Raw genomic sequence first — 18,417 nt, 5'->3', positions numbered from 1 at the left:
GTCTTTTCCTCCTCTGTTCTTTCGTCAGTCGTCTCTTTCACTTCAGTTACAAGCTCTCTCATTTTCATTCGCTCATCCTGTGACATATTTCTTCTTATGTAAATTGTTTTGGTTTTCTCAGAGTCCTTAAGTTTCCAAGCCCTCCTCAACAAGGCCTCAGCTGCCACCTGAGACTTTAATTTCAATTTTAACGGTCTATTCTTGCCTTCCTCAAAGGTCCCAATCTCACACTTTCTTCTACCTCAGCATATAGGTCCTCTTCCTCCACAGAGATCTTATTCAGTAAAGACTTAATCCTGTCATTTTCCTTATTCCTCCTATCCTGCCAGTTTCTGTTAGTTTCCTCCTCAATCCTGTTATGATCACTCATTTTTTCTTTTCAGCAATATCTCTCACCACATACTCATTTTCCTTTAGTGCCTTTACCATTTCATTCTGCGTAATCACTTTATTTTCCTCTTCCTGCTTTTTCACTATCTCCCTAAAGGACCTTTGTACCTCCTGATATTCATGGTTCACCTCTTTCATCCTGGCATCAATTAGATTAAGGCATTCCTCCATCCTCAAGTCCCCTTCGGATATTTTCATCTCCATTTCTAGGAGTTTAGCCTTCATCTCTTCACATTGTTTCCTTAGTTGTTGGTTTTCCTTCTCCATCTCTAATTTTTCCTTCAATAGCTCTTTATTCGCTAACGTTAACAAATAGATCTCTTTTTTGAACGAATCATTCTCAGCTATAACTCTATCCAGTTTTTCTTCTATGGACAAAATATTTAGGAACTTACTTTCCAGTGCCTGGATTCTTGCATCCATATCTAATTTCTCCAGTCCTCTTGGAGTACTTATAAAACCTTCAAAATCCTTGGGTTGTCTAGGAGTAGCCGCCATGTTTGTTATCGTCAGCTGATTACGGCCAAAACAATCACCGCCCACACTCTCCTCTCAGGGACCACTCTCCATATCCCTCACTTTCAACACTATGCGACAGTAGGACATCAACAGGACACTAACTCAGAGGTACCTGGGCCCTGTAACACCGTAGGTATTTTCACTTTTTCCCGTCCGCAGCCGGAGACGAGCCGTCCTCTATCGGCGACGGCGAGAGTGTGTGCGTGTGTGTGTGTGTGTGTATTTACCTAGTTGTAGTTTTACAGGGCCTGGGTTTTTATGCTAGTGTGGCCCCATCTCCATATCTACACTTATCTAATCTTACTTTAAAAGTATGCACATTCGTTGCAGACACAACTTCTTCATTCAAACTGTTCCATGTCTCAATACATCTTTGCGGGAAACTATATTTTTTAACATCTCTTAGACATCTTCCTTTTCTCAGCTTTTTACTATGTGATCTTGTGCTTTGAATGTCATATTCTTCTCTCAGGATCAGTTTCTCATTATCCACTTGGTCCATTCCGTTGATCAATTTATAAACTTGTATCAGATCTCCTCTCTCTCTTCTTTGTTCCAGGGTTGGCAGATCCATAACCTTTGGTCTCTCCTCATATGACATATGTCATCCCTTTAAATTCTGGAACCATTCTTGTAGCCATTTTTTGTAGTCTCTCCAACTTTCTTATGTGTTTCTTTTTATGAGGGGTCCACACTACTCCTGCATATTCCAATCTGGATCTTATTATAGTACTGATCAATGTCTTTATCATTTCTTTGTTCATGTAGTGAAATGCTACTCCAATATTCATTAGCAAATTGTATGTTTCTCTAAAAATTCTATCAATATGGCTTACCGGTTGATTGTTTTCTTCCATTGTCACTCCTAAGTCCTTTTCCTTTTTTACTTTCTCTATTTCTACTCTGTCTCCCATCTTATAGATTCCCACGGGTCGTCTTACACTCTTTCCCATTTCCATGACATGGCCTTTATTCACATTGAATTCCATTTCCCACTCTTTACTCCATTCCCAGATCTTATTTAGGTCTTCTTGCAGTATTTCACAATCCTCCTTTTGCTTTATAACTCTGCACAGTTTTGTATCATTTGCAAACAGATTTATGTAGCTGTTCACTCCTTCTGGCATGTCGTTGATATAAATGAGGAAAAGTATTGGTGCCAATACTGACCCCTGTGGCACTCTGCTTTCTACTGCTCTCCACTAGGACTTCATATCTTTAACTACCATCCTTATTTCTCTCCCCCTCAAATAATTTTCTATCCATCTCAATGTGCTTCCTTTTAAGCCACCCTTCTCCTCTAGCTTCTATATTAATCTTGCATGTGGCACTTTGTCAAATGCCTTTTTTAAATCCATATAAATACAGTCAACCCATCCCTCTCTCGCTTGTACACTATCAACTATTCTAGAATAGAAACTCAATAAATTAGTTACACACGACCGTTTTTTTCTAAAACCAAATTGGCTATATGATATTGATTTGTTGTCTTCAAGGAACTCGATCCATTGTTTCTTTATTATTCTTTCACACATTTTGCATATTACACTAGTTAGTGATACTGATCTGTGATTTAACCCTTTAAGTACGGGGGTTTGATTTACTTTCCATCTGTTACAGCGGGGAAAAATCACACCTGTCAAAAATGCAAAAAGTATTCTTTTCCTTATAAAAGCATATTTCTTTGTGTTATTCTGAGTGCAGTGATGTAGTTCTCAACATGTTATGACTTCTCACACCAACGTTATTGCATAGCAAAAAATTCATGGCAGAACCCGCCGCTAAGAAATACCCCTCAAGCTCAGATAACACCGCTCTCTCTCTCTCTCTCTCTCTCTCTCTCTCTCTCTCTCTCTCTCTCTCTCTCTCTCTCTCTCTCTCTCTCTCTCTCCTTTTGGGCATTTGAATTTTATATAAAAGTAGGAACTTTTGCACCTTCATGTCAAGAGAATGTGAGCTTAGATATATGAAATGATGTGCAAAACAGGAAAAGAAAAATAAACCCCATATTACAAGTATTGTGGATTTCTATAATAATTGGAATCTGGCAACTCTTATTAGCAATGGGATTGACGTGACTTGGCTGACAAGCACAGTCCTGTAGAGGCAACCATGGGTGAAACACACCAGCGCATTGCTCGAGGGGAGTACGTGAGGAGGATTATGAACGTCGCTGTGAGGGTTGGTCTCTGTCTCCCAGATCACTATCAGAATCACTACTGGAGTCTTCACTTTCTTCTGTCTCAATAAAAAAATCCCTGTCTTCATTTTCACCACTGTCCTCAATGTCATTACCAATTAACACTGACATAACATCACTTGGAGTACTATTTCCTAACTCCAGGTCATAGTGATTGCCAGATGTTGCCTCAAAATGGGAAAAGATGCCCTATTGTGAGGGAACATATGTCTCAAGGCTCAAGGAGGTGAGTGAGATAAGATGCCAGAGACTTCCACTTACCCCAGGACCAATAGTGAGGGGGAGAGATTCAAACGTTTAGCACCGAAAAATCATGATTCCCGGAACGATCCCCGCCTCTCCGCACGCAACGCTACAGTCGTACTGAAACGATCACCGTATGTTAAAGGAAGTCCAGTTTTAGTTAATGTTTAATGTGAATGGTACCTGCATCTCTTCCTCCTTTACTCCTCTGCCATCCACCTCTATCAGCTGCAAATGTTTGTCTCTTTTAAACAAACCTCTGCAGCCTCTATTCTCTCTCTCTCTCTCTTTCCTTTTCTTGCCTACTTGAAACTTCATTTATTCCATGAATAATGTTTAGAGGATCGTCAACAAGCTCTCCTGCGATTAATAGAACAGCCAGTCTCCTGTGGGTGGCTATATTTGTACACTCCAGCTGATCAACTGTTCCAAGTATAAGGCATTGGGAGGCAAGATGTGGCAAGATAATGTCTCATGGAATGCACCCTTGATCTCTGAGATAAATATATACTTTATAAAGCTAGTTTATCTATTTATGTTCTCTTTTGTCAGGTTTTATTATGTTATTATACAATATTTGTTATTAATGAATACAGTAACTTTTTCTTAACTAAAAACTTGTAAGAAAAATTGGGTGCTTTTTTTTGGGAGGCTGAAATGCATTAATGGCATATCAATGTATTACACTATGGAAAACCATTTTGACATGTGAGCAATTTGAGACAAGCTCTGTCATGGAACTAATTAAACTTGTATCTTGAGGTACCACTAGTTTTATAAGAAGACTTTTGGTATGTTTTTCAGTTTTTTTTTTTTCGGTAATGGGAGTAGAGTTGGTATTCAAACAGGATGGTTAATGGCTACAAAATATAAATAAACTTAATTCTCTACAAAAGTTTATAGGAATGTGTACCTCTTCTAAAGTAATTCAAGTTATAGAAGTATAGAAAGATGGATCTTATTGTAAAGCTTCTGTACTTTTCTCATTTTTATTTGGTCTTTCTGCCTAATGCAAGAGATAACCAGTATTCTCAATCTTTCATCCCCTTTCACTTGTAACCTCCTGAACTCCTTGCCTGTTTCTTTATATCATCCTTTTGTATGACTTAGTTTCTTTCAAGAGGGAGGATTCAAGACACTTGTCAAATTTTAAATAATCATTTTGGCCATTTTCCTGTTGGGACTGGCTTTATATAGATTTTTGTGGCCTTTTGTTAGTACCGGTCTTATATAAAGAAAAAAAAAATACATACCTATCTGCTTTGTTGTACTAGGAGTTGATGGGGGACTGCAAGGTGAGGTGCAGTGTGATGATTGAGGAGCTAGTGGAAGTATATGAGCGACTGGTCACCACGCTGGGCTCGGCTGGTTTGCTCCTGTGTAGTGCCGAGGAGGGTGCCCCAGAGTCTCTTGCTGCCCACATCCGCACCGCTCCTGAACTCAAGACCAGGTTGTTGCCATTCCTCCTCCACTGGCGCCACAATGTACAGGAGGCTGTTACAATGTGAGAATCCAGACTTCATAGTGTCTTTTTTGCCTTTATATTGTCATTGTAGGTTGTTGATATTATTATGTATAGGTTATTTTTGCCAGTTTTTGCATGTTTTTTCTTGTTTTTACCCTTTTGAGTATCTTTCATCTCGCCACATCTTTTATGTTAATGGTGATATTGTGGCTTGTTATAGATTATCAATTTTTGCCTAGTTTTATGTCTTTCCCTCATTTTACTTGGTTAGTTAATTTTTGTCTTATAATAAATGTATTATGTGTTTATCTTTTTATTTGTTTATGGCATGTGTCTTCATGTATACTTGTATTTGACTTTCAATATTTGACTGATTTTATGTAATTGTTAAATGAAGTATTTCTATTTACTAAAGATACATGAGATAATGCACTTTCTAATAATACACAATAATTGTCAAGTGTTCAGGAAAAAGAAAAAGCTCAACATTTCAATGTGAACAATAACAGATTTGTATAGACTCTGCAAATTCCAATAACAGTTGTTATGACCTTCATTCTTTTGTTAGGATGCTAGTAAACAGCATCAGCAGCATGGAAAAACTGCTGCAGGGACACGAGGTGGTGTTTGGTGTGGAATCCAGCCTGACCTCCACCTCCACCCTAACCCTCACACCGCCAGCCCGCACTCTCACCTCTATTCTAGCTGATGCCCTCGGTCACACTGTTAGGAGGTGAGTCCTTGAAAAAATTGAGTTACCTGGAACTTAGTTTGTATGTGTTTATTTGATATATGTATTGGTTATAGCTGGATGTGATAATAAAAAGAAATTATCTCAATAACCATTAAATTGATAATAAGAACTTTAATGGCAATAACCGTTAATTGATATAAGATGATAAACATATTGCCCAATAACCAATAACTGATGAATTAATAAATCCAAAATTCTGATACTAGCAGCAGTAATATTGATATTTCAATTAGAAAATTGACAAATCCAAATCTTTCTTTCCATATTCATCGTAAGAAAAAAAATTTAGTGTTTATCCTGTCTCTTCACTGATGAAAAGTACTGTTTTGAGTAAAATTACCTGATTTAATTTTGAAATTTTAAAACTCTATCATGCTTGTTTTCCAAAAATAACTGAAATTACTGATTATTGTGAGTTTGGAAAGTATTGATGAAACTGATAAATGAGGAGTCTCGTGCTGAAGTAGCGTAACCGCCACCCTGACCGTTTTTGAGTTAGTACCGGTTCCTGGTAGATGGCAGTCTCGTACACCACGTGACAACAAAGAAACACCCGATAGCCACCTCTATGACCCCAAGGCAGAGGGTTTAGAGTCAGGTACCAACACGCAATAAATGTGTGGAGGAGGTCTGAAATTTCAGCGTTGAAGTAGCTTATAAGCCACCGCGAGCTAGCCAATGGGAGCGCGGGTTGCGGGAAAGCCACTGCTCAGCCAATCATAGCCATTTTACCATCCCACTTCTTCAATCAGGTGGCGCCATTCTTACAACACGTGTTGCATCTCCTTGGGAACTCTCCCTGTTTTCAGCCATTTTTCTTGTGGATTTACCTGCCAAAATGAGTGACCAGAGTGGAGGGGAGGTGTCAGTGCTTAGGGTGAGTAAGCGAAGACGGCCAGAGACGTGGAAAAAAAATGTGAGGAAGGTGAAGAGAAACCGAGGTGAGGAGTATGTGAGTCAGGGAGGGAAGATTGTGGCGGAACAAAAGGTTGGCCCAGATTGTAAGTGCAAAAATAAGTGTTTTGCCAAGGTTGGTGCTGATAATATTAAAGTGATATTTGATGCCTTTTGGGCCATGGACAGTCATGGTTATTAATAATTAGATTTTTCAAGATTTGGTCATTTTTCATAACCTAACATGTTATGTTGAAAAGTACATAATAGAAATTTCTAACAGTTAATTCCTCCCTGGTTTGACACCATTTCTATTGATGGTTGATGTTTTGAGTGATTTTTTAATTGTGAAAATGGCATTTTTTCATAACATAACATAACATAACATAACATAAATAATAGGATAACAAAGGGCCACCAGGGCCCATCTAGATTATCCTGTATCAGTCGCACAGTGACCTCGTCATCAGTACTTAAAGATACACTTACAAGTACACAATACATTATATACTAATTCTAAATATTTGGCCCATTAACAGGGCTAAGTCCTGCAGCGAAATCCTCTACAATTTGTGGTCTCCATACATGGGGATCATGTCTTGTTTAACTATAGTAAATTTCTTATAAAAACTATCATGCAGTGCTATACATAATTATAAATCTAATAAATTTAAGTGCTTATCTAATCTGTTTTTAAACATTGTCAAACTAGTGCTATTTACAACCGTCTCTGGCAATGCATTCCAGAAGTCTACCACCCTATGACTAAAGAAATATTTTCTTATATCTAACCTGCAGCCTTGCTTTCTAATCTTCCTGCCATGATTTCTAGTCCTATTTCCCTCCTCTAAGGTAAAGAAAGATCTCACATCTATGTAGTTTGTATCTGAGAACATTTTAAATAACTCTATCATATCCTCTTATACATCTCCTCTCAAATGAAAACATGTTTAATTCCTTTAATCTATCTCTATACTCCAGGCGCTTTAATGCTGGTATCATCCTAGTTGCTCTTCTCTGAACTGCTTCTAACATGTTGATATCCTGCCTATAATGGGGTGACCAGGCCTGTATGCAATACTCTAAATGGGGCCTAACATAGGAATTATATAAGCTACGCACCACTTCCTTACTTTTATAACTAACATTTCTATTTATAAAACCCAGGATCCTATTTGCCCTATTTCTTGCTTCTAAACATTGCTTTGAAAATTTCATAGTCCTGTCTATCACTACTCCTAAATCCTTTCCTTCCTCTACTGCCTCTAGCCAACATCCCTCCATCTCATAGCTAAAGTTTGTGTTGTCTTTACCTAAATGCATAACCTGACACTTTTAGAATTAAACTCCATCTGCCACCTGTCTGCCCATGCTATCAGCCTGTCCAGGTCTCGTTGTATTCTGTAATTGTCCTTTTCACCCTGTACTGCACATGCTATCTTAGTATCATCTGCAAACTTTGATACTTTGCTACTAATTCCTATATCTAAATCGTTAATGTACACCAAGAAAAGAAGAGGTCCTAGCACTGATCCTTGGGGTACCCCACTAACCACTTCCTTCCACTCAGACATTGCCCCATTTAATACTACTCTCTGTTTCCTATCAGAAAGCCATTCACTAATCCAATCAACTAACCTACCCCCTATCCCATGTAGTCTCAATTTGTACACTAGCCTCCTATGCGGTACCTTATCAAACGCCTTGCTAAAATCTAGATATATAACATCTATGCTATTTCCATCATCTAACTCCTTGGTAATATATTCTAAGATATCGAGCAAATTTGTAAGACAGGACCTCCCTGATCTAAAGCCATGTTGGGTATCTCTAATTAATCTATTCTCATTTAAATGCTCCCAAATACTACCCTTAATGATTTTCTCTAGTATCTTACATACTATACTAGTTAAACTGATTGGTCTATAATTATTCGCATCATCCTTCCTACCTTTTTTAAATATTGGAGTAACATTAGCTAACTTCCAATCCTGAGGTATCTCAGCAAACCTAAGTGATCTTTCAAAGATTAACTTAAGTGCTTCAGAAATACTGTCTACACCCTCCCTAAGTACTCTGGCGTGTAGCTCATCAGGACCACTAGCTTTCCTATCGTCTAGTTCATCCCAATACCCATTGCATGTGAAGGCTGGTTTTAAAAGCTTTCCATAGGTGTATAATACATTACGTTTTCATTAATTTTCGACCGCATTATCATTGTCTAACTTTACGGGCGTTTTTCTCAAAACTATGTTAGTGGCGGTTACGCTCCTTCAGCACGAAACGCCTCAAATTGATAACCAGTAACCCAATATTATCGTGATAAACTATCTCCATTTTTATTTCATAATTTTCTTTATATTCATAATTGAACTGTATATGAGAATGTTAGAACAAAACAAAGTAAGGAAAGCTGCAAGAAACCATCAGGCCTACATGTGACTGTCCCTGTATAAAATATATCAATATATTTCCATTTAGGATCAGTACACTCATATTAATAGACTAAATGCAACTTTTATCTTTTTTTTATCTCTTTAGTTCTGCTTTTAGTTCATTCAAATGAAATGATTGCACTGAATGTCACAGAACTTCCCTCCTCTCTTCTGTTGGTCTGCTCTGTGCCTCTCATACTGCTTCTCATTTGGTATTTCTTTCCTATGCAGTGCCATGGTGTTCCGACACTGGGTAGAGCTAGAGGACGGCACTGTGGCCCTCAACCCGGCCCCCACTGCTGATGATGACACTCTTGCCACTTCCACTTTCTACAATCAGGTAATATTGGTAGACTTCAACACCAAAGAAATAATTTTCCTACCAATACTATATCTTTGGTGACTAAGCAGGATCTGTGGTATGCCTTGGGGTTGTGTGATGGCTCGCGTATTTTGATATGCTTCCCTACCTCTCTTTAGGTATCACAGGATCCCCGTTTGCATGCTGCCATTGAGAGCATCACATCCACATTCTCCTGTGTCATCCGAATTCTTGATGCTGACCTGCAGAGGTGAGGAGTCATGGATTGTAAACTTTAGCTAGGCTTATATTTTTAATACTTTGAGTTTTCATTAAAACTATGTACTTTCAGAGAAAGGATTAAACAGGTTCTCATGATGTTCTTTTCTTACTAATAGTGCAGAAGTCTTGTTAACCCGCTAAGACCGATGGCCGCAAAATTCGCACCCTCCCATTACCGCAATTATCATAAAAAAAATCAACTCTTATAAATTACTCTGGAAAAAAATCTGCTGTTAGTAGACATGACAATGCATCATCCTACAAGTTTTTATTGCTCTACTCACTATGGTTGTCTCAGAATAATAACCGATAATTGGAGAAGATTGTGGTAGCGGCAACTCGGGGGAGGTGCTTTTATGTGTATTCTTACATAATGTAAGGCACTGCTCATGTTTTTATGTGTTTTCACATGTTTTCGTGTTTTCACTCATATTGGCTGATTATAGTTACGTATGTTTTTATCAAGCGTGGGTGACGATGTTGTCACAATAGCGGGGTCGGGATCTACCTCCAACCTGTGCACTTTGCGTCTTGTCCCGCCTTGTCTATCACTTTTATCACTAAACTTTAGCTTCCTCTTAGCACCAGTAGCCATAGTTGTAAATAATAGTTCCTTAAATAAGTAAATACGTAAATACGTAAATAATTATCACCGCGACACGATGCTCACGCACCTCACAGAAATTTGCGGGAGACTAGCTGGCTAGAGCGGATTGCTTCCTGGGAGCCGACAGTACTACCATAGGCCTAGGTCATGACCAAATATAGCAGCGCTACCAATGCTAGCGCGGTTTTTATTAGCGCTCAAAGTAGCTGCCCCATTTAAGGACTATCGGAAGTGTGCTATGCAGCCATATTTAAGGCCTGTCGGACTTTACAGGTTAAACTCCGTAGAATGATGACAGCTATCTTGAAAATTTTTAAATCTTTCACCATAGCCTTTTAAAAGTAGACAAGATTAGATACTGAGGAATCCAAAAACATGGACATAAGAGGCAGACATGTTTGAAACCAGTTATAATGGTGGTGGCTGGTAATGACAAATAATGTATACTTATAACATTACTAATATTCTAGTTAAAATATAAAGACTTGCTTGTAAAATACAAAAAAAGGAGGAAAATATAGCATACTTTATAATTTCCAAAACTCACAGCTGGTATATCTATAACTTTTTTTGTATAAGCTCATAAAACTATTAGAATGTTAGTTCATTCCCAAACTTACTGAACTCTTTTTCATCCACTGATCTGCAGCTGGTATGTGTATGAGCATGTATGGCGGCGGGATAAGAGTGCAACAGTCAACAGGTTCTGTCGCAGTGGTCCATCAGTGAAGGAGTATGATGACAAGCTCAGATTCTACACACACTTGGCCTCTGAACTCTCCCAGGCATCCCAGCACAAGACTCATGGATGTGTGAGGTGAGTATTCTTGTTAAGTGCTGGTGCTCTCTCTCTCTCTCTCTCTCTCTCTCTCTCTCTCTCTCTCTCTCTCTCTCTCTCTCTCTCTCTCTCTCTCTCTCTCTCTCTCTCTCTCTCTCTCTCTCTGAAAGGCACAATAACATGACCTATAACTAAAATAAATCTTTACCTTGTCATTCGTATCCTTAACAAGTGCTTAATTTTTTTTTTCAGATGTTGTAATGATAGGTGTCAGTAATAGAAATGAAATTATCTTATAACAATTGTTCCTTTGTATCAGCATTGTATTGGAAATTTGCATTGCTTATCCTTTGTTTTCTCTTATTGGTATAACTGGTATTGAGTTCATGTTTGCTATTATTTTGAAAAGTATATTTCTGTTAATGATTTATATGTTGGATTGTATCTGTTTGTAATATCATGTATCAATTTGTGGTCAGTGAAGTCATGTCTAAATTCAGTGTAATCCATGATATTTCAATCAATGTATCTTCTTGAAGTCTTTGAAATCTTATCCAATCTCAATGAAATCCATATTGTTGCAGTCTGGATGTGCGGCCACTGGTGGGGCAAGTGGTGAGGCAGGCTGGAGAATGGGTCAAGTTGCTGGGGGCTGGCCTTCTGCTGGAGGCACGCAACAGGCTCAACCATGTCCTGGAGCAGGTCACGGTAGGTCATTACCTCAATTTCAGATACAGACAGATGATAATACATTGTGATGTGGATAAGCACATATAGTCCTGAACAGAATTGGTGGAGTAAAAGATAGTGAAAAGTTGATGCATATAAAGTTTTCTTTGTACGCATATTAAGAAGTAGATACAGTTAAAAAGAATTGATAAATGATAAATTGATAAATGAAAATGGTGAAGCTTAGATAGAAGGACAGCTTATAAATGTGATTATGAACATGATTTTAAGCATGCATATATCTTGTCTTGTCTACTTTAACATCTTTAGCACTGCTTCTGTTTTCATGACCTGAGCCTGTATGTTGCTTGGACTCACCACCCCCTGTGTACTCCATATCCCGTCATCATAATTGCTTTTTTATTGGCATGTATATACTATCTTATTTATGCAAAATCTTATTGCATACTTATAAGACTTTGTACTGATAAGACTTTCGTAGCTATCATCACTATATTCTTCATCCAAAACACCTGGTAGATATTCAAAGCCAGAATCAGAACTCAACATATTGGTGAGTTGCAAATCCAAGAAAGCTAGGCTAGGAACAAAAGTGATGTTATACCCCTTTCAATGGAACTCAGACAGGTGCTGAGTCAATGCCATAGAAAGAAGGATTATACCACTACTGACTGACTTCGTTAGCCAGCCTTAAGATGCAGTGATGGGACGTGATGTGGCAGTCAATGATTTATTTGAGTGATTATGGGTAGAGCTCTAGAGTATTTCCAGTACATGGTAGTATCCCCCCTAAAACAATGCATAAAGTGCTATACTGTCCTTATTTACCCTTCCTTTGAAACAATAGATAGTTTTATGTACAATTAGATGTGACTGTTTATCATAGTATACTTCCTATTATCTACATATGTAGCAGTTTAACCCACTACAGGGCGTGGTGGTAGCTGAGCAAGCAGTCTTGGCTATTCATTGTCCCAGTGGAGGAGACTTAAGCAGGTGGTGACTCACTGTATCCCATAGGACCAACCTTGTGTTCAGGAACACTAATACAATGAATTGCTGGTGTTTCATATATAATTATTTCAAATTAACATACTGATTCCCACTGGGTGCAAATATATGGTGCCTACAGCATTCCAACACATACACACACACAAAACATACCTAACCAACTTTACCTGCTCCATTTGAATAATTCCTCCTCAACACAAGATTTTTAACTTAATTCGAAAGTCCTAGATGACCGTGATCTAGACATGAATAACCCTAGCCCACAAATATATCACTGGCAATCTGACAACACTGAACTGAGGTAGACATGACTCTCTCTAAGGGATTTCATGTACAGAGTACATCTACAATATTCCATTCATGACATTTTACCAAAAACAAAATAAAATAAAGAACAACACACATCCAGCAGTTAACTTCAGGTAGTATGTCTGGTTAACTAATTTCCCCTTTTGGTCTTGGAGTAACTAACAGATTCCTCTCAGTGAGATTAGGCAAAAGATGTGTCATCCTTGCAAGATGTCTTATTCTCAGGTTATGTGCCAGAGTTCTTACGGCACCAAACACATACATTACATTATTCCCCAATATAACACTAAAACAAGATTATATGAAAAAAAGTAAACAAAAACAGTCTTCTCCTGTGCAGGGGTAATGGTTCTGGTTCTACATCCTGAGATAGTTGACTCAGGAGGGTGCCATGCTCCAGTATAACACTTGGGGACATTCTATCCTCCCAGTATCCTTGAGGCAGTGGAAGATTAATAGACTCTGCCTCTATCCAGGGGTTTTGTAAGTTGCTGTAACAACTACTTGATCTGTGTGCTTGAGATAAAAGCAGTGGTGGTGTGCAGGCACAACGGGGCATGTGGTGGAGCCCCATTGTAGGGCTGTGGGTGAGGGCAGTGAGCCACTTATGTAGTTGAAGGTGACTAACTGAAGCCTTGCACACAGGTGTACCATGGTCTCTAACTATTAATAAACTCATTCTATCTCCAACTTTCATACCCTATACACAACAAAAGCAATCCTTCCCCATCACTGGTACAGATATAACTGATATGTGCCTAATGATAGGAACGTGCATGCCACCATTTATTGTTGCCTGTTCCTGAGTTTGGCCATGAATCTGTGACTTGGCTGTGGCCAACCAATGCCACACAAAATTTCACCATCTATATACACACTAGGATCAAACAGTGGCTCAACTAACCAAAAGTGGCAGAACAAACAAATCACTGAACTATCCCACCACTAAAGCCAACAATTTGTAGTAGTACAAGGGATAGTGGTAGCTCAACAAGCAGTCTTGGCTATTCAAAAACCCAGTGGAGGGGATGTAAATTGGTGGTGACTCACCACCACTAACTGACTGACTGACTTTGTTAGCCAGCCTTAAGATGCAGTGATGGGACGAGATGTGGCAGTCAGTGATTTATTTGAGTGGTTATGGGCAGAGCTTAGAGTATTTCCAGTACATGGTAGCATTTCCCCTAAAACAATTCATAAAGTGCTATACTGTCCTTATTTACCCTTCCTTTGAAACAATATATAGTTTTATGTACAATTAGACGTGACTTTATCATAGTATACTTCATATTATGTACATATGTAGCGGTTTAACCCACTGCAGGGGTTGGTGGTAGCTGAGTGAGCAGTCTTGGCTATTCAGAAGGCCAGTGGAGCAGATGTAAACTGGGGATGATTCACCATGTCCCGCAGGACCAACCTTGGGGTCAGGAACACCAATACAATGACTTGCTTGTGTTTCATATATAATTATTTCAAATTAATATATTGATTCTCACTGGGTGCAAATGCATGGTGCCCACAGCATTCCAACACACACGCACACAAAACACCTAATCTATTTTACCTACTTAGTGTCACCCAAGCTGGGGCACCTCCAAACTGCTAAGTGGTCTACCCAAAGTGGATCAAATTGACCTCTGTACAGGGTAAAACCACTAACGTAACCCAATCTTAGACCATAGGCACAATAAAGGTGTAAACCTCTCAGACTGGTTCCTCTCTGTGAAACAAACACATATGTTAGCCTATTTCACCCACTTCACCAGGGTTTTACTGCTATATATTTACACTATCACTTCTTCAAAAGGCACAGATGTTTTCTAATGTACAATACCTAGTGAGAGGGCAAAGTCTTACTTGGTTGGAAGTTGGTAAGTAATGGAGCTGATCGCTGTCTCCTATGTAATGGCAGACATGTTAAAGTTCCCTGCCTCCTCAACCTGCTCTCTAGTGACGATTCCCACAAGTTATGCGTGCTGTGTTTGAAAATGAATCCAAGAGCAGTTCAAAAGGCTTCATAAAACAATACCTTACTGTTTTGGGGTCATTATATATGCATATGTAATGATTCTGAAGGGGTTAAGGAAGGATATCAACCTGGTATATAGACAGATATATGTTTTAAAAACCTTTCCAAACTTATTTGTATAAGCAATATATACATCAAATTTTTTCAGATCATAAACAGTGAACTGGAGCAGCCCACCAAGGATCTGGCATCTCTAACTATGATAGTGAGGGGAGTGCGGCAAGTCACCTCACAGCATGCCCACCTCCACACTGCTATTCTGGATGTGCGCCAGATGTTTCATACACTCAGCGTCTATGGGATTGAGGTGTGCTGTAGCGGTCTTGTAGGAAGGAGAGGCTGGTGATGAAGGCAGAGAGAATGATGAGAGTACAAAGATGACTTGGAATTGGCTAACAGGAGAGAGAAGGAGCTGGGATGAAAAGAGAGGGAAGGATCAGAGCAAGGGTGGCTAAGATATGATTTACAAGAGAGAGGAGGGACAGGGGATAAAGGGAGGGGAGAGGTGTCAGAGTAAATATGGCTAAGATATGGCTCATAGAGAAGAGGAAGAGTTGGGATATTTTCTGTGGATTACCTAATACATTTGATGAGAGTTTTTAAGAATTCATAGAAAGTTCTTGAGTATTATAATTATTTTTTGTGGGAGAAGGTTGACCACAGATGGAAAGATGATATCCTTGTGTGTTGATGAAAATGTTCTTCTTGAATAAATTCAGAGTAAAATATATTTAAAAGATGGTTTTAATGCTTGTTTTATACATACAGTTTTCATCTTAACTGAATGCACAGATTACAAAGTGTACCACTGTTTATCAATGGCCTGTTTATAAAAAATTATTGTCCACTGGACCAGGGGATGACAGAGGGTAGAGTACACAAAACTGCTAGCATGTAGTAACAACAAAGGCATTATTATGAATACTTCAAATAACTGACTTGTTCCTCTAGGTTATGGATAGTGACCATAGGAAGCTCGAATTGACATCAGAGAAGCTTGAGGTCCTTCATCAGAACTCTATAACAGTGAAGAGGTCATTGCAACCTACACAGGCATTTTTCCTTGCCAAGACCCAGCAAAAGGTTTCTGACTTCAGCAAAGCAGTACAAAGGTTTCAGCAGAAGTTTGAAAGTAAAGGTCCAGGGAGTGTTGGCGAGGACTTGGAGAGAGGTGTTGTGCTTCTCAAGGTGAACCTAAGCTTTGACCTATGTTGTAGAGAATTGTATCAAACATTTTCAAGTTGATAAGAAAATCATGCTCATCTAACCACATTCCTCCTTCAGGAGTACTCAAAGAAGGTAGATGAACTACAAAAGGAAAGAGAACAACTGGACCAGGAAGAGGATGTGTTTGACCTGCCAGCCACACAGTACCCAGGACTGGATGATGCTCTGGTCATGATGCAACAGCTCCGGGAAGTGTTTGCCATTTATCAGCAGCTCAGAGTGAGTATATCTCAGCCATTTTCTCTGTGTTTATCTTTTGCTTTAACTGCCTCTCCCTGTTTCATCTGATGTTTACAGGTGACATATGCCTTCACAGAGTGTAGAGATGACTTGGCGCACAATGCGTTGGGTTACAGCCAAGCTGGATGACTTGAAGGGACAGGTGGAGGGAGTGAGGGCAGCATTGCAGGATTGTGATGGTGGACAGGAGACTGAAGTGTGGCGTGCCATGCAGCAACGTTTGGATGACCACACTACCAGCCTGGAGGTGACTGCTGCTCTTAGACAGCCAGCTGTGCAAGCTAGACACTGGCAGCACTTGGTGACTGTCACAGGTAAGTTTCCATGGAATATTCTTTTGATCCTTTCTCATGCTTATTAACAGTTGTATGTTCTGTCTTTCTTTCACACCTGTACAGGGTGTAGAGGACGATGGGAGTCATCAACAGGAGTTAGCAATGTCAGTGTGTGGGATGTGCTAGAGTTGCGACTGTCCCGCCATCCGCTGCTTGTTGCTACCACTGTTGATGCCGCTGTCAGGGAGAGCCACCTCAACACTCAGATCAAAGAGATAGCTAATGTAAGGCAACTCTCTCACTTTGAAATATTATGTAAGTACTGAATAATTCCTCTATGAATAACTGATAGTAAGTACTAAGTGAGAGTTTATACTTCATATGAATGTTATTTTTTTGTTAATTTTCTCAGATGATATTTTTGTGTTGTTACAGTTCTGGCAAAGGACAAGACTATGTGTGCAGACATCAACAGCTGTGTGGACTGTGGAGGGACTGGATGACCTCCTGGACCACTTGCATAACCACAACCTCACCCTGAAAGCCATGGCCAACACCAGGTGAGTTGCTAGCACTGCACCACACAAGGTTTATACAACTACACTCAAAATCCCTTGATACCATCAATCTTTTTGCTATAGATATTCAACTACTGTGCTGTGCCTGGACTTCTGGGTTTTAGTATTATGATCTATGAGAATGTCCCTTTCCACCTGGGACTGAGAGTGCTAAGAGTGTAATTGATATATATATATATATATATATATATATATATATATATATATATATATATATATATATATATATATATATATATATATATATACCTAATTGTATTTACCTAGTTGTGTATTACTGGGTTTGAGTGGAGCTCATAGTGACCTGTCTCCATATCTACATTTATCCAACTTTTCCTTAAATTTGTGCACACTTTCTGCTGTTACAATATCTTTACTCAATCCATTCCAGATGTCCACTATCCTATGTAGAAAACTGAACATACAGTAATCACCTGTGTATCTGGATTATAGCAGCAAAGATCCTGGTGGATACGTGAAATATCCAGATATGTGGAATTTTCTCTCCTAACCCCTTATAAATTGAGAAAAAACATGTACATAACCCAAATGGGTAAGAAAACAATGAATGAAAGCACATTAAATGTATAATCTGATACAAAAAATGGTACATAAGCAGTACAAGGGGTGGTGGGACCGTGGGATGTACACAGAACGGTAAAGGTGGCATCACACTAGCACTTTTCTGTCAACTTTCTTAAGACTGTCAACTTTTGTCGATGCTCATCATCACACACAAGCTCGCTACCGCATTTGTCACGTTTGTCAACTGCAAACAAACATGGCGGCCCCCTTCATCCCCCAGCAAGTCGTTATTTTTTCGTTGCTATTTTTGGCCTTCTCTATGAGAAACTCTTCAAACAGCTTTGTCCACTCATAAACAACAGAGCAATTCATCTTGGCCAGTTGCTGTTTGGAAGGTCTGCCTCACAGTCCCAGAGATATGTAAACCAACAGCTGAACCACGTTTCACTGCTAGCCCCCCCCCCAAAAAAAAAAAAAAAAATATATATATATATATATATATATATATATATATATATATATATATATATATATATATATATATATATATATATATATATACAGTCAACCCTCAGCTATCGCGACTTCAGCTATCGGGTTTTATTGCTATCACGCACCCATGAAAAGCTGCTAAAATTTCATTATCGCGACCTCAGATGCCT

General features: G+C 39.0%; 1 protein-coding gene across 5 annotated transcripts in view; it reads left to right on the top strand.

Moving 5' to 3' along the window:
* LOC123498677 (dynein-1-alpha heavy chain, flagellar inner arm I1 complex-like) overlaps window positions 1-18,417 on the top strand; it is a 368,589-nt gene that overhangs the window by 82,981 nt on the left and 267,191 nt on the right. For all 5 annotated transcript variants that reach the window (XM_045246012.1, XM_045246014.1, XM_045246015.1 and 2 more), the window contains 12 exons: window positions 4,627-4,856; window positions 5,386-5,550; window positions 9,132-9,240; window positions 9,381-9,472; window positions 10,740-10,907; window positions 11,453-11,576; window positions 15,059-15,217; window positions 15,862-16,098; window positions 16,195-16,356; window positions 16,454-16,691; window positions 16,776-16,936; window positions 17,088-17,212. In XM_045246012.1, the coding sequence (XP_045101947.1) occupies window positions 4,627-4,856; window positions 5,386-5,550; window positions 9,132-9,240; window positions 9,381-9,472; window positions 10,740-10,907; window positions 11,453-11,576; window positions 15,059-15,217; window positions 15,862-16,098; window positions 16,195-16,356; window positions 16,454-16,691; window positions 16,776-16,936; window positions 17,088-17,212 (1,970 nt within the window). The remainder of the gene's footprint in view (window positions 1-4,626; window positions 4,857-5,385; window positions 5,551-9,131; window positions 9,241-9,380; window positions 9,473-10,739; window positions 10,908-11,452; window positions 11,577-15,058; window positions 15,218-15,861; window positions 16,099-16,194; window positions 16,357-16,453; window positions 16,692-16,775; window positions 16,937-17,087; window positions 17,213-18,417) is intronic.

This window comes from Portunus trituberculatus, chromosome 48 (genome assembly GCF_017591435.1).
Source record: "Portunus trituberculatus isolate SZX2019 chromosome 48, ASM1759143v1, whole genome shotgun sequence".
Classification (NCBI taxonomy): Eukaryota; Metazoa; Arthropoda; class Malacostraca; order Decapoda; family Portunidae; genus Portunus; species Portunus trituberculatus.
Note: the sequence above shows the minus strand (reverse complement) of the source record. Positions and strands in the feature narration are given on the sequence as shown.